Genomic DNA, 16,790 nt, shown 5'->3' on the forward strand with positions numbered 1-16,790 from the left:
CAAACAAAGAGTAAACCATAAATCTGAAGTACCTGAATCCTTGCAATACCAAGAAAGTAAACACAGCCTTGCAAATGAGGGAGTCACTTTGTGGAAGAGCTGGCCACAGAAGGTCCAGGAACTCCACTGCCAGTGGCCAGGACTAGAATAAATGAACCACTGAACAACTGGCAGACTGACAGGTAGATTAATACAAATATATATATATATACGTTGGTGCTGGTTCTTTTAATTTAGACTGAAATCTTCCAGGAGCCAATTGTGGAATAAAAGCATAGCAGTGGCCAGCCACAGACATACACTCAGTCTGAGAGTATTTTGTCACTTTTGTTCCATCTGGAGCTAGGAACGAGGTATGAGGAAACAGGATGCTCCTCCCAGCAGGCTTCTAAGTTCTTGAAAGGAATTGTAAAAGATCAAATTAAAGAAAGAGGAAAGATTCACCTGCTTTTGCCTGCTGTTGACACCTTTAGGCTGCTTTGAAAATAATTTGGTAGTATTTCTGCCTGGTACTGATTAATTCTTATATCAGGAATCACTCCACTTCAGAAGGGGAGTATTAAGGAGTCTCCATTAAGCCTGCAAGTAGATCCATTTAACTTACTGGGAGCAGTTACACACACTGTGTTTCTGTGCTATAAATCCTTGAAACCTGTTCTACTGGTGACAGATGGCCTAGTTCAGGATTAATGATACAAAATATCTGTGCCACTGCATCAAACAGCTGAAGAATCTGGCATCAGATCCCCAAACAGAATAAAATGTGCAGACTACCCTACTTTCTTCCTCCCGGAAATTTTTCTGGGGCAGGGCAAGGAGAGAGATTTGGCCATTTGTCTGAGACATCTTGGCAGAAAAGAGCCTTCCCAGAGCAATCCTGTGCAGCAAGATGCTCTCTCCCTGGAATTGTGGACAAATGGCCATTGTATGTGGGACTGGCTGGAGCAGCAAGGGGCAGGATTGCCTCAGGGCTTTGCATCCCAGGGCACACAGGACTCTAACACAAGCCAGGTGCCATCATCATGGTGGTACCTGGTTGGTTTGTGTTGGATGTGCTCTGTGGGGTGCATGTGGCTGTGTTTCAGGGTTCCCCAGACAGCAATACTGCAGCTGACTGTGACAGGGTTTCAGTGGGATGCTGAGTAGATCCAGCATAACATATGCTGATGGGTATAACAGTGACACAAAACTGCCCACCACAGAGGTTCTTTTGGCCTCATACTCTGTGCTGAAACAGTTACAGGAACAGAAAATGAGCAAGGAGACATTGTATCTGCACAGTAAAAATACCCAGTAAATTAATAATTTTAATTGCTGTTACACACAGAAGAAATGAGAAAAAATACATTCCAAACAAAGAATTAAAACAGTAAAATTGGCATAAAAACGTGTTAAGAAAAGATCCCAGATCAAGTGGCTGTACTGTATGTGGTGACCTTTACAATCACAGTAAAGAAAGTAAGTACTAAAGACTTTTAGACATGGCAAATGCTTGACTCCCCAAAGGAGAGCAGCTGCTTCAGTCACATCTTTCAGTGCACTCTGCCTGGAGTGCGTGGGAGAGGGGCTGGAGCAAGAGGCTTGAATGGGTTCAAGACATGGAGATTAGTGTTCAGGACAGACCAGCCACTCTGCATTCTCAGCCAGGCAGAACTCCCACTTACCCAATGGCATTTGCTTTTTCCTTCCTTGTTTTTCATGGGTTTGTTTTTGGTTTTGTTTTTTTTTTTGTTCTTGTTATTGGTTTTGTTGTTTTTTGCTAGTTTTTGAGTTTTATTTAACAAAGGGTCAAGTTCTGCTGGCCTGACCGTGCCAGCACCGTAGACGTGGAGCAAGCCTCCCCAGGTGAATTAGGAGCAGGGCTTGGTCCAGCAGGAGCCAGCACCAGCAAGGTCTAGATAAGTATGTTGGTAGTGAATCAGAACCGTCGCCCAACAGGCTGGTTTTGGTTTCTTGTTTTTCTTCTGTCAGGAAATATTGTCTTTTATTTCCTGATACTCCATATTTTGACCGACCCACATTGCCCCAGTCGTGCTCCTGCTGCAGTCTTGGTGGCTCAGCTCCTCCACCCATCTGGCCCTGTGCTTCAGCCTCACTGTTGAGCCATCACACAATTCCAGTAGCTCATCCTACAGCAGCATAGTGTCACCACAGAAACAATACAAACCACAGAAGTTTTGGCATTCCTGCCAACTGGCCACCTTTTTTTCATTTGTAGTCTATCTAGAGTTGTATATTTTTATTCTTTACAATAAGAGCAAAAATAAAATAACATTAAGAAAATTTTCTCCAAACTAAGAAAACTAAAACCCACCACATATTTTAAAGAAACCATAAAAATTTGCATTGTGTTTGCTTCTGAGTTCATATTAAGATAAGATTTAACTGCAGCTGCTTCAAAATTATGGTCCATTTCACATGTACACATCTTATGTTCCTTGGTGTGTAATTCCTGGCCTTCATTTGTGTTTGTACAGCAGTTAGTGATACTAGAACTAAGTAGTTTCTAGTTGTGGTCCAGATTTCAAATCAGTGAACAGTGGCATTTTTTATCCTAGCTGAGAACATGGTGATGGTTCAGAGCCACATTTCTAGATCATTTTTTTTCCAGGCTGTAGGACTAGTGGTACAAGCACCTCCTTTGCTACAGAACCTGCTATTTCTTTGATTCAGGTGAAAAGAAAGTAATTTAAGAAAGATGTGCCGAGCTTATTGATTCCATCAAGGCCTTCTCTCTCTGATGATTTTAAAGCCAGTAAAACCTACAATCATAGAAATTAAACACCCCTTTGCAGTTTGTCCCATGAAACCTAGCTGACCTTCTGCAGAGTGACGGTTGAATAGGACGACTTCATTTTCTGTTCCAGTCTTTTCAACAGCCATAGCAGACTGTGAGCACACTGTGTTTTGGCTGGATTAGATTTATTCTAGTTAACAATCAGGAATAAGACCAGACTGTGAGATTTGGATACAGGGTTCACATCTAAGAATTTGGTTGAGGCTTTTAGAAGAAGTAAAAAGCATTTGCAAAATTGAAATTAGGGTTCAGATTTTTAAGCTAAACCTTCCTCAGGGTTCAAGTGCAGCTGAGCCCATCCTATTAACCAGTGTGAATAAATCTTTTGCATTTGCATCTGATGCAAGTTGAAAAGGTAGTCACAATTCCATGCTTTAAGAGAAGTCCTGAAGATCCCTAAAAGCATTTTTAATACTAAAGTTGGATAATACTTGGGACTTATATAGCACTTTACATCTTCAAAGTGCTGTATAAGTATTAATCCTCACAGCATCCTTGTGAGGTAGGTAAGTGCTAATAACCCTATTTTAGAAATGGGGTGAGGGCCTGGTCCCCTGCTGCAGTAACTTGGCATAGCACTGGCCCTCATATGCTTTTGCCTTTTTATACCAGATGAGGACTTGACCACAGAAAATGTGACTTACCCAAGGCCACAAAAGGAGCGAGCATGGATAAAAGGTAGGAGAATTACCCATGAAGACTTCTGTCAAGAGAAGTCAGCAACTTCCCATCTTCTTCCAAGAACACAGTTATGATACCTCTGCCTAAAAGAGCGCCTGTCTGTATCCAGAAACCAAAAAAAGGAAAGAGGCACCTGCCACTGAGCTTTACAGTTGCTGTTTGCTTTGATCTGCTTCTTCCAGAACAGCTCCCAGAATTACCATGATAGCAAGCTGAAAACATACAGGTGTTGGTGTTAAACTATGGGACTGGAAAACCTTGAAGAGCCACTAAAAATTCTGCAGTTAGTCCTGGGAATTTTATATACTCATGTAAAAATATATAAATTACCTACACTGATTACAACAGGAAACTTTCAGCAATCTACATAAAAGACATGTTAGAGTAATTCTTAAACCAATCAGTCTTACAGTTGCCTCAATATGGAGGAGTAATAACCCAGGTATTCAGTATGAATACCATTTCCTTGGTAGAGTAGGAGTAAAGCTATTAAAATCCTCTGGCTTTGTTCTTCTTGGCCTGCAATTTCTATGTGAGCATCACCCTGCTGACATCAGTGTGCCTGGCACAGCCCAGAAGCATCACTAGCATTTAAAAACCAGTTGCAATTACCACTGTGTCTTTGACTTCTACACCAGGAGTTCCATGCAAGGATCTGTCTACAGAAAGAGGCTGAAATAAACCTGTCAGGTCTTTTATATGGCCAAATAAGGAGCAAAAGGATCTCCAAGAGGGTGGTAACTACAGAAAGGAAAGTGACTGCAAGTAATAGGATCACATGTGTAGCCTGAAGTGACCATAGACAGGAATTGCAGGAGTATCTGGATACAGCAGTGTGAAAAGAAAGCCTCTGTATTTAGCAAGGAAAGGAGCTGCTACTGCTGGGGCCAGGCACACTACACCGCTTGGGATGCTTCACTGCCTGGACCAAAGACCGGGTGCTTCTCAAAGAATGTACCCCTTACAAGGACAAGAATGGATCAAACCTCACAGTTTTACATTTCGAAGAGACAACAGGAAGGTGCACAAAGGCAGTGCCACAGGCAGTCACATAATTCCCATTTTGTTTGCTCCATTTCAAAGTGGAAACAGACCTCACTGGGGTTGAGGAAACAGTTTTAATACTAAGAAAAGGTATTTAACAGACTGCCGAGCAACTGCTTAGTGTTTCTCAGGGTTTAGGAATCTCAAAATTGTGTCAAATCACCATCCACAGCAGCTGGTCCCTTCCCAGCAGAAAAAAGCCTCCAGGAAAATGGTCTCATTCAAGTAATATGGATTAGAAGGAGGAATGCAGAGCAGGAGAGAGATTTTGAAGACTGAGAGCCTTTGCTGACAAACCTCCCAGCCAGCCAGGACTCTCCTTCTTTGTATGCTGAGGGCTCTGCCTCGTGTTCTTGGGAAGGCTGAAGCTGTTGCAGCACTGGGACAGAGCCAGTGTGACTGGCCAGAATGTGTCCCAGCCAGGTCACTCCAGGTGAGGGGACAGCAAGGGAACAACAGCCCACTTGGGCTGCACACGTTTCTGCCATCCCACCTAGAGATTTCTGCCACCAGAAACTGCACCTCTGGCAGCCAGTGGAGAGCAGAGGCCTCCTAATAACACTTAAAGACTCTTTTCTGCAAGTATCCAGTGGCTGATGGTTGAGTAGAACAGCAAAGCAAGATGAAAAAGCACAGAGAAAAGCAACTCAGCTGTCTTCAGGAAGCTGAGGACTACTCATTTCTAGAGAGGAAGAAAAAGAGAATCAAAACTGAGACTTTTAAACAGAGCTTATTTTATCACACACACATTTCCCTCCAAGCAAAGGGAAGCTCAGGATGCAAGGGGCTCCTCTGAAGAACTGCCAGCTAAGGACTGAGTGTGCCAGCCCAATGTGCTGTTTGCTCATATGCTGGGGTTCACCCTAAATGCTTAGATTTCCTCTTAGCTGGGTCAGTCTGTTGCAGGAAAAGATTTGCAAACAGCCAAGTGGAGTAACAGCAGGTGACATCTGCAGAGAGCTACACTGCAGGGTTCAATCTGTGGCCAGGAGACAAGCAATGCTGATGAATGAAGGTGGTTATGGCTCTAAATTCCCTTAGCTGTTTACTCCAGGCAGGCCCCAGTGCATCAGTGAATGAATACTGACAGTATTACACAACAGCATTAAAGAGAAGGGATTACACGGGGCTGTGCTACCTACCATGCTTTCCCTCTCAATAATGCAGCTGACCTTTCTGATCTCTGTCTGAAAAGCAGCAGATGCCTCCATGGGGTCAGGATAGTTAACCTAGATTTTTGTAATACTGGCTGCATTTGCACTGATGCAGAAGTCAGAAGGAGGCAATGCCTATTCCCCACCCAGACACACCATGCGAGGCCGGCGAGGAGCAGGAGACCCACTCAGCACCTCTCAGCACCAAGGGGAAAGCCAGCAGGGCTGGTAGGGGTTCCTCAGCTGCCCCTGAACTCGCCAGACTCCTCACAAAGACGAATCCCTCTTCTGCAGATGGGGCTAGGGACTCAGTGCCAGGCTTTTGCCTGGAATGGTCCGAGCATGCTAGGTATGGAGACAGTGATGATTTTTCATCCCACAAGGCTGGTCTGGAGGGCTGCCCCTCTTGCTTCCTCTGCCCATGTGGGCATGTGCAAAGGGCTGTTGAGGATTCAATGGATTCAAGTTGTGCAGTCTGTTCTGGTTGTCCCTGTTTGGCTGCAGTTTGAAGAGAGGCAGGAACGCTCAGCAAGCTTCCTCTGCACACCTGAGTGCACTTGTGTCTTAAAACAAGCCACTGGGGAAGCACCTCAGCCCAAGAGAGTGGCCTGAGGATGGACAGAATGAAGAAGCACATTCAAGATAGTAATATAGTTTCATATAGAAACAGAGCTTGCTGATACGTATCCTAAATAAGAGGAAAAAATATACATATGATCACAAATGAACTTGGACTAAAAATCAAGGCAACCTCATCCTACATCTTTTTAAGAAAGTCTGAAGTCAGAAATAATCTTGCTTAAACAGATGGGCAGACAAACCATCCAAAGAATTTGGATCAGAATTAAATAGGCTTTCCCAGCCCCATCTGTGCATTCTCACTGTGTCCCTGTGAGTTCAAGAAGGAACCACGAGGCATTTTGAACACACAGGACAGTGCATTTCAGGAAGCTCTCCTGAAAAGGGGCTTTCTAAAAAAAAAGAAGTGGTGCAAAGATGATCGTTTACCACCAGCTGGCAAAGCCCAATAGCAATCTACATCCAAAATCAAGGCCTTGACCACAAGAAATGCTCAGATGAAGATTCAAATACTGCAGGCAGCAGTACTATAAAGCTTAATGGGTATATGGAATATTACTTGTTAGGACACTGGGGAAGAAAGGCATAAAGGTTGGATTCCTGTCTTCTGTACTAAGGACAACTAGGGTATACACTAGTAAGACACGAGATCAAAGTTCTGCTGTAAAAATCGAAGTTCCTCGTGTGCCCATTACATCCCAGCTGTCACTGCTGGTTACAGGCACTGTATAACTGCACACACAAGGTGAGGGGGAACATGTTGGCCTGGCTACCGAGATGTTCCTGAAATCCCACCAAACTCCTAGTTCTGCCACATATGGCAATGCTGGCTTACACCTACAGCTCTGCCCTGAGGCAGTGATCACCATGACCAAAGCACACAGCACTGCATGTCAGCACACCTCTTGCTCTGTGCTCTCAGCCTGGGGTTCTGCTGTCATGCTGGTTCTGCTGGGTGCTGCCCCACATGCTGCCCTTGACTCTAAAGCTCAGTTCCTATCTGGATATGCTGTTTTTACTCTCCCTCCAAGTTTTCTTTTCAGCAGAGGCAATAGCTCCAGTTTGCATACTGAGTTTGTAATGCACAGAAGACAAACATCAGTTAAATTAATTTTTACCTATGACTTCAGCAGAGATCTGTGCCTGTCTGCCTTCAGTTGAGAGCAAGCCTTTTAACATGGTGCATGGCTAAACCTCCTTTCCATCAGCTCTCCACTTCCCAGACATTTAGCATCAGTTTCAAGACTAACAAATAAAATGCAGTAGTACAGCACTTCCAAGAAGGAAAAGTTGAATGAGTAACTACTGCAGGGACAGTCTAAGCTTTCTGATGTGGACTCCACACTGAAGTAAGCTTTATTCAGAGAAAGCCATTGAAAAAAAATGATTCCCAAAGGTAATGCTTCAAAGAAGCAAAATCAACATCACCAGTGTGCCTAGAGAAATGGAGATCTCTCTCAGGGGTGAATGCAGCTACAGCACCTGAGATATAACCCACGTGTTCACAGACTATTGGCACTCCACCTAGCTCCTCTTTCTGAAGTCCTCTTCATCTCTGGTCTCTACAGCTGACAGTGCAATAAGCATTTGGGCTGCATAGTAAGTAGCCATGATGATGAAGCGCGAGTAGGGCACGGGGAAGCAGAACTTGTTAAGTGCAATGGTTAGATCGGACACCATGAACAGCATCGCGCCGATGCAGGCAGAGAGCTTGGTCCATGTCCAGAGGTCGTTGCACAGCTGCATGCCGGCCACCGCCCGCCAGCCCATGAAGGCAATCAAGGCGATGTAGACAGCGACCAGGTAGGTGAACGGGCCTGAGAGGTAGGAGTACAGGAAGGCATAACAGGAACCGGAAACCAGGCCCATCAACAAGCCGGCTTTGAGGTCCAAAGGCTTCATGCCAAAGGCTGAAGAGTACAGGATGTGTGTGATGGCAAACATCAGCAGACCTGGAAAGAGGCATTGACACAGATCATCAGTGACTGGCGGTCAAGAGCTGAAGGAAACATGTGGTTATATTGGATTTTAAATATACCACTACAAGCACAGGCTTAGATTTTCTTGCAGTGTTATAACCCTTAACACTATCAGTGAAAACCATACTGACCACTTAAGACTATTTAAATAAAAAAATAGGTGCATGGGAGATCAGCCTTAACACCAAGCCTCTGGCCTAAGAAAAAGCCCCAGCACATCTACGGCTGCAGCCAAGTACATCTCTGCTGTGACAAAAGCCTTTCTGCTGGGAGGCCAGGTGAACTAAGCTTCTGCAGAAGGAACTGAGCTTGTTTTTCAGGTGTTCCTCTTCCCCTGCTTTGAGCAGAAGGGTGGGAGCAAGGCAGACCAAAGATCACCCCCTCCAACTATCCAAAGTGTTTTGCTCATAGCTCACATGTGGAACAGGAAGGCTGGAATCAGAGCAGTGTAGGAACAAAACATGACAAAAGTTACCAATCCCTCTGAACCCAGATACAAAGCCTGACCGTATTTAGCCACAAACCCAAAGGCACTCAGGGACTAAATCTGGCTTCTACTCCATCTCTGCCCATAGCTGGGAGAAGCCTAAGCTGGAAAGAAGCAGCTGGCATATTTCAGAGACTGCATCGATGTGATCTGCCAACAATTTTATGGCTATTTTCAAGATTCAGATGAACCTTAGAGGGAATCAATCAGTGAAAATAAAATGCCGGCTTCCCTTTGAAGTGCAACAGTCCTGAGAAACGCCAGATGTGGGTGTTGGAAGGTACTGCCTACATGTTGTTATTCACTTGCCACTAATCCATTTGACAACAATATGTCCCAATGTGTTGGCACAGCTGCTGACTCCTAGCTGTCATGACAATTGTAGATAATGGGCTCCAAACTGAGTCCAGCTCCTTGGATCCTCTGGTTCCCAGGCCCACACATGATGCAGCTGCAGGCTGTCCCACTTTATCCTGGCAGGGTTATTAGTGGAGCTGGAAGTTTTTATGCAGCTCTAAAGCATGAAATAGAGAAAAGGATCTGGGAAGCTGAGTCCTCCAGCAGGACACTTATTCACATTTAATGTGTGATGCCATGGTGTAAAGGGCAGTCACTAAAACCTGCTGCTGGCAGACATTGCTTCATCCTAATACTCTTGTGTTGAGGCAGTGCAAAGAAGGGGAAGTGTCTCCTTGCCTTTGGAGAGGACCAGATTGGACATTCACTGAAAGCTCAGCCATGGTGGGATGAGAAGGGAACTCACAAGAGGGAGGGGTTGGTGGGGATCTGATCTGCAGGATGAGGCTAGAGAACATGGACAGTGTGAAGGGGAAGGAAGAGAAGCACAAAGGAGGGCAACCAGAAGCTGATGTTTCACAGAGCTATTGCACATCATGGGAACAGCACTGAGGAAACTGAGAAGGGATTTAGGACATGTTTATAGTGTTATAGCGCAGGAAAGGTTAGAGCCCAGGGAGATGGTAAGGAGAAGAAGGATACATCCTCCTAGGAGTGATGAGTGTTTTTTTCCTTCAGTGGCATTATATGGAGTATTCTGGGACAGGGAACTGAAGAATGTGGTGTCGTTCATGCAGGCATCTGGCAGCAAGGAGGAGAAGGAGGAGAGGAGAGGATACAGCAGCAAAACAGAGGCCTGGAAAGGCAGTAGGAGTTTTGTGATATGTGGTAAGGCTGGTCACAAACAAGGCAGTCAGGTCCTGGGTTTACTCATTCAACACCCACAAATCAAGCCAGGAACTGAGGAAACCTGTGACAGCTGCACAGGGAGGGGGTGCATTTCTCTCGTATTTCTCAGCCTTTAGCTTGGTCCTCCCACATCAGGCAGATCAGCCCTTCTCTCTGTCTGCTTTCTTGCCTCAGGTTTCCTCAGGCTGGCAGAAAGGCTTTTTTGCTAGTCTGTGTCTTCTTCACCAAACGCATAAATTGTTTCTAAGTACCTGCCATCTAAGGAGGTGGATATTAATGCTGTAAAGTATCTTCCACATGCACTAAGACACTAGTCAGAAAAGAGCGCATTATTAGGGGACTGAAGCAGCAAAAATGAAAAAAGTCAAGTGTGCCAGGAGTAGGTTCCCAGGCCCTCACTTCCCTATAAAGTAATGAACAAACGTCCTTTTATAAACTCGTTGTCTCAAAAGCTATTCAAATCAGCCCAGTTTCCAACCCTTTTCAGTTCAAAAGCTAGAGAAATTGAACAGAAAGTACATTTTTATCCAGTATTTCCTCTTACTCTCCTGAAACTTCAAATTCCCACAACTGATGATGTCAAAAGGTTAAATATTGTCAGTTGTTGGCAAGAACAACCTGGTGAGTTTCAAACAGGAGAAAATAAATTTTGCAAGCAAGGTGAAGGATGAAATGGATCAGTGTAAGCTTTATCTGCTTACAGCTGAAATGCAAATATTAACACTTCATTTCAGAAGATAGTAGCTCAGTGGGCTGAGATTTTCAAAATGCTCCAGTAGAGCTTTGTCTCCTCCTTAAGAAGAAAAACGTGTCTAAAGCCACAAAGCAAAACTTATCAGTTGTGAGACTAGGGTTGATAATCCAATTTATTTGCAGATTAAAACAATCAACCAGATACTGAATTGCTGTGACTGGTTAACCCTTCCTCTAGCACTGTATTGGAGAGAGAACTTGGAGATATACCGTCTATGCGGAATGGAGAAGCATGGAACAGTCCATATACAAAAATGGTCACGGGGAGAATTGGGCCTCAAATATTTTCCAAGCCACAGCTCGAGAAGCAACTCCAGGAGGCAAAACAGACACACAACCAGTCGGGCTGAGGCAACCTGCTCCGAGCCTGAGGCAACCTGCTCCTAACTCCTGTTAGGAGGAGGCCCATCAGTGGGAATGTCAACACTCAGCACAGAGGGGATGGCACCCCAAGAGAAAGCTGAAGCTCCTCAGCAATGTGCCCAAGGTTCAGCCAGAGAGATCCAATCCTCAGGGCCTAATCTAAACCCTACCAAAATCAGTAAAAATTTTTACATGAACTTTTAATGAGATTGAGATAAGCCCTTGGGAAGCAGGATTAAAACCAGATTCAGAGCATTTGGCCTTTCAGATCTGGCACTGCACACTCTTTCTTCCCATAAAGAAAGAGCTTCTGGGAATCCCAGAATAAAACTAAATACTAACCTCATGAGAGAGGCAAAAAATAAGCCTTTGACTTTCAGAGCTGACAACAGCACAAGTCAGAAAAGTTGCCTCATCTCATCACATTTTCCAGTGGGACAGTCACAGCAGCCAGTTAATGGTGGACGTTATGTGAGATCCCCGTGCTGGTTAAATAAACTTCAGAAAGCCCACCAGTCAGTTTAGCAAAGGACTCAACTGCTGCTTATATCTTTTGACAGTCCAAGGCCACGGAGAGTGTTGCTGCAGGCAGGTTCAATGTGGCTTTAAATGATTAATCTAAATCATTATGTTGCAGTCTGCGAACTAGCAAAATAAACCAAGCTCATTTTGCTCTGAGAGATGTGGATCTTTCTGTAGAGAAGACAGACCACTGTGGTAAGGTTTGTCCTTGATTGACCATCATTTACATGTCTTGCAAAACAGATATATCTTGTACAACAGGCTGCATGATTCACACTGATGAACCTGCAAGTAGGGCAAGATTTCTGATGCTTTCATTTCTAGCATCCACTTAAAAACCTCCCCCAGGCTATGGGCTTGTCTATCAAAACATAAAGCTCCCCTCCACCTGCTCGTCACTGAGGACTTTTGCACAATATGTCCTATCCCTGATCCTTGTAACAAAGGGCTAACAGATCTCCCTGCAGAGAGACAGGAGGTAGATACTTCCCATAGCTTCATGGGAGCTCAGGAGTACCATAAACATTTCTTTTTCTTCCCCAGGGATTCTGGCATGGCACCTTCTCAGCTCCAGCCAGCCGAGATGCTGTGACACATGCCAGGAAACCAAACCTGACCCAGTTACCTCTCTAATCTCAAGAGAAAGACTCATCCATGGTGTGACTCTTCTAACCATGATGGATTTTAGTCAAGGAATAAGGGCTTCCCAGTGCACGGGACTTAAGCTGTACGTGAATAAACAAAACATGTGCCCCAGCAACCCATTACTAAATAAAGAGGATAACAGCTGGACTGTGGCATCCCTTTAGGACTGACAACATACTCACCATGAATGAAGTAGCCCTGCTCCTGCCAGATGAGAAAGGCATCTCCCACTGCCGAGAATATGAGTCCCGCTAGGATGCGGCTGGCACTCCGGTGTGACACTAAGAAGTTAATTCCATGGGCCAGAAGGAAAACCCACAGGCAAAAGATGGGCAGACATTTAATGAGAGCACTGAACCAGGAGGGGCTGGAAGTTGGCAGCCAGAGGACAAAATAGACACAAGTGGCTTTAAAGAAGGGCACCAGTTTGGGACCTTCGCTCTTCACCTAAAGAAAACAAACATTAAAAAAGATAAATTAATAGGATCATCAGTGGAATAAACTTCATAACAGAACTGTCTCCTTCCTTTTGAAAGCTAATCTTTCATGTATACTGTCATCTAGCAGTGTTTCTACCCTGAGAACTGCTGATTGAACTTGACCACAATTCTCAGCCTAGACCTTTGTGATCGTCTCTGCTGAACACTTCTCGGCTGTCAGGATGGGGTTTGAGTGGTGGACTTGGAGGAAGTTTTAGATACCTTTTCTCATTATTTGGTTCTACTGAAAACATTCAGGCCATCAGTCAAACTCCTCTGGTGCTCCTTGACACCTACCTTGTGTTTAGACTAATCTCTTGTATACACCTTTCCGGAGCTGTGAAAATACTCCACCCCCAGATATATCCCAGCAGCAAACAAACCAGAAAAAGTGCAAATCCTCCCTTCCATTTTCAGAAATCCTCACGCTTAGCCAGTAGCAGATCACCCTGAGGATACAACCTCTCTTCTAAGGCATTCTTTCTCCTGCCCTGTAGCCTCATGCCTGGAGCTTGCTGTTGGCACCACCACATGACTTCAAAACCCGTCACATCAACCTCACAGGTGAGGATGTCATTTCCTCAGCTGACTAATACCAACATTAACCACGTGTTGCTTTGTTCTAGCATTACAGTAATAATACAGAACCCATACTGCAGGAAATGTTTTGACTCAGGGCTCTATTGTGTAAATACACAAAAATGTAGCATGAGCACTTAGCTACCCATAACAAAGCCACAGCAGGGGCAGGGCACAGAGCTACAGGCTCCACAAGCTGGGTCTGCTCTTGATATACATTTAGCTGAGAACACTCTGTACAATGATAACATATGTATTGTGATCACCTGCCCTCCTGTTATAATTCTGCATTTCAGTGCAGGTGGGGAAAACTTCACACAAGAAACAAAGCTATGATTTTATTTTCTCCTGAAGAGCAGCTGAGGGCCAAAATAAGGATCAAAGGAAAGGGACTGCCTCCTGTGCCTGACTGAGCTATGTCCTGGGGTCTAACAGGAGGCCTGTTTCTTCCTGCACCTAAGGCAGTGCAACATCCAGAGCTCCTCTGCAAGCAGATGTTTACTCTCAACCTTCCCATTTCTTTGGTCAAGCAAGACTTAGTTGCTTAGTATCAAAACAACTTCCCTCTACTCATGGCCAAAGCACACAGAGGCCTCATGCACTGGAGGAGGACATGGGAAAATTTAGAGGCATCAAAGTTGATTTCACTCTGCAGAGTCCAACTGGTCTTTTTTTTTCCAAATCACTTGGCCCTATTTCTGCTTCCTTGCATCATGGGACATTGCCATGACACAAAAGCAGCATCCATCTTCCTTTGATGCAGTGTGCCTTGATGCAGACACCTAGAACAGATGAAGACTGCACAGGAAATATCCTGTGCTTACAGTGCTCAGGTAATAAAGCCTAATCTCATAAAAATTCTGGAGCTTTTACAGACACAAGCAAATCGAATCAGGTGAAGCTGGAAGACAGAGGCAGAGGCAGTGGAGGGCATCTTCACATGCAGTATCTAAAAAGGGAATGCAATCTCGGAAGCAGTGAGGCTATAAATAAAGGGCATCCCAAGAAGACAGTGCCTTCAAAATTGTTCTCACATCTGATGGAAATTTCCCCAGCATATCAGCAGTTTCTTGGCAGTAAGGTATTTCATTATACATTATTCATAGGCTATTGCCAACACAATTTTTAAACACTCCATTAAACAACCAGGCTACACAATTCACTAACAAAAGGACATCAGCAAGCCGTTAACTTTCTTGTATTACATGGGGAGCCGTTGTGAGTCCTCTACTTAGGTTGTCTAAATTAATCACCATTTACCGCTCCTTGTCTATATTCCTTGGGAAAATTCTGGCAGCAAATAACAAATGAACTTAAAAGTTAGAAAAGCTCATGTAGTCTTCATAGTACTGGGGTTGCCTGGGAACTATCAAGTATCATAAGGGAAAGAGTGCAGCCAAGCTTCCCCCTCCTTCAGACCCAGCACCTTGCTTTCCTAAAGTGACACATCAGGCTCTGACTGTCCAAAGCCAGTGCTCAGCTCCAGCTCTGCTTCCTCCCCTTCTGACTCTCTTTTATTAAAATGTAGTTGATCACATTCATCCTCTCACAGTTGGAGGCAACAGAAGACAGTGTTTCTGGCAGGGTTTTCTCCTCTCCCCCGCAAGTCGTGGAGGATCCCCACCATGCCGTAATGAGCCTGAGATCTTCATCGTGGAAAACTAACAACCTCCAGAGCTACACAGTGCGAAAGAATTGGCAGCAGCAACAGTGCTCCAGGCTCCTGTAACAGTCTCAGCTAAGGTAAGTAGTTTTGTACCTCTGAAGAAAAAAGTTTATGCTGAAAGATTAAGTTGAAGTTCAGGCTGTTTGCAACACATCACAGTGGCACTGTTAGAAGCATACAGGAGAGTATTTGGGTTAATAAACATGGGAAGTTTTATTTAATACCTCATATTAACAGAAAAACACCTGCTAGGAGCAGTTACCATTACAATCACAGCTTGCCCTCCCCTGTGTGCTTGCATGATGAGACAGGTTTTAATTACACTTGTAATTTCCCCAGGAACCCTGCCTTACTGAATGTAAGACGTGCCCTTGTGCGGAATGATTATGTTTGATTAACTTAAAATTACCATTTCTTACTATCTGAATGTGAATTTTGCAAGCTCAGCCAGCATTATTTTAAAATAACGATTTGTATTATTTCCATGCTAATAGTAATTAAGGAATTTTTTATATATAAGGGGTCAGATTCCAGTCTCAGTTAAGCACCAGTTAAATGATTTACAGTGTTACAGAGTCCCCAAGTAAGAATCTCATATATCTAAAAGGGCTACAGGCTTCTCATCACTGAATTGACACTATTTCTTTACATCTTTTCTACAAGTATACTTCAGATGAGTTATTTCCAACCATACTCTTGCCCATCACTGAATGCTGCAGCTCAGTGGAGCCCCTGTTACAGCTCTGACCAAAATGAGGGACAGCACTTGCTGAGACAGGTACCTGTGCAGCTGAGGGGTGGGCAGCACATCCCGCTGGGATATACTTGGGAGAAGTCCTTCCAGAATAACTGAGGCAGCCAGAGGGTGAGGCTGGGGATTACCCTCCATTTGGTCATGTGGCTGAGCCTTGGAAAGGACAAGTCAAGGCTGGTATTGGGAAACCATGTACCAACATGACTGGAGGCTGTGGCTTGAGGAAAGCAGGGCATATAATCCATGACTGGACTTGCCTGTACCTCAGGGAAGGGAACATTATTTCTTGGTTGCATGGATAAATTGCATCAGAGATGGAATGTGAGATGGGGACAAGTTATGGTATTGGAAAAGAAAGCACATGACAGAGGTGACAAAATCCTTTATGGTAATGCATGTGATTGTCATGGCTTTCAGCTGGGTTTTGCCATTTTGTTATAAATTTATTGCATTTTCCCCCAATTCTTTTCTCCTTCCACCGCTTATTTACTCCGTACAGAAATGCAGTACAGAAAACATTTTGAATACAATAACAAGGCAGTATTTCCAAGTTTTGAATTTCTAAACTGACCATAATTTAGGGCATTTTCTCAACTGCTATGACAATTAAGTTACCTAGAGTCTTGAGAAATTAGTTTAAACTACTGTAAAGCCAAAAAATTTACAGCTGGCTCCTCTACTCTAGAATAAGTCCCATCCACAGAGGAACAGCTACATTCATATGACAGTGCCCTGATTTTCTTTAACATTTTGGAGCCAATTGTCTGTATCTGTATCACGAGTGGAATGAAGAAAATCCAGCTGCCACAGGGAGGGAGACATCTTCTTCCTGAGGTACAGAAGAACATCAGAAGTTTGTTGCATTGAAATGCTAAAGTCGGATGAAAAGTCCTTGCTAAAGTCCTAAGCCGTGCATTGGTCCCAGGAAACAACATGGAGTATCAATGCTCTTCTCTCCACAGTCTCCTAAATCAGCCTGCACAGAAAATATGTATACAGTCACCTGCTGTGCACCAACCTGCTGTGGGGATATGGCTCATACCCACTGGGCTGTAAAATGCTGCTTCCCAGGAAAAGTACTTTAAAAATAAGACACCAGCTA

At 44.3% G+C, this 16,790-nt stretch overlaps 1 protein-coding gene across 1 annotated transcript in view; it reads right to left on the minus strand.

Moving 5' to 3' along the window:
- Nucleotides 1–1,267: 1,267 nt before the first annotated feature.
- TMEM86A (transmembrane protein 86A) overlaps nucleotides 1,268–16,790 on the minus strand; it is a 28,758-nt gene continuing 13,235 nt past the window's right edge. The window contains exons 2-3 of the mRNA XM_051804040.1: nucleotides 12,393–12,657; nucleotides 1,268–8,207 (exon numbers count right to left, since the gene is read on the minus strand). Of these exons, the coding sequence (XP_051660000.1) occupies nucleotides 7,780–8,207; nucleotides 12,393–12,657 (693 nt within the window). The 3' untranslated portion in view covers nucleotides 1,268–7,779. The remainder of the gene's footprint in view (nucleotides 8,208–12,392; nucleotides 12,658–16,790) is intronic.

This window comes from Manacus candei, unplaced genomic scaffold (assembly GCF_025592945.1).
Source record: "Manacus candei isolate 608988 ecotype Guabito, Panama unplaced genomic scaffold, ASM2559294v1 h1tg000060l, whole genome shotgun sequence".
Lineage (NCBI taxonomy): Eukaryota > Metazoa > Chordata > Aves > Passeriformes > Pipridae > Manacus > Manacus candei.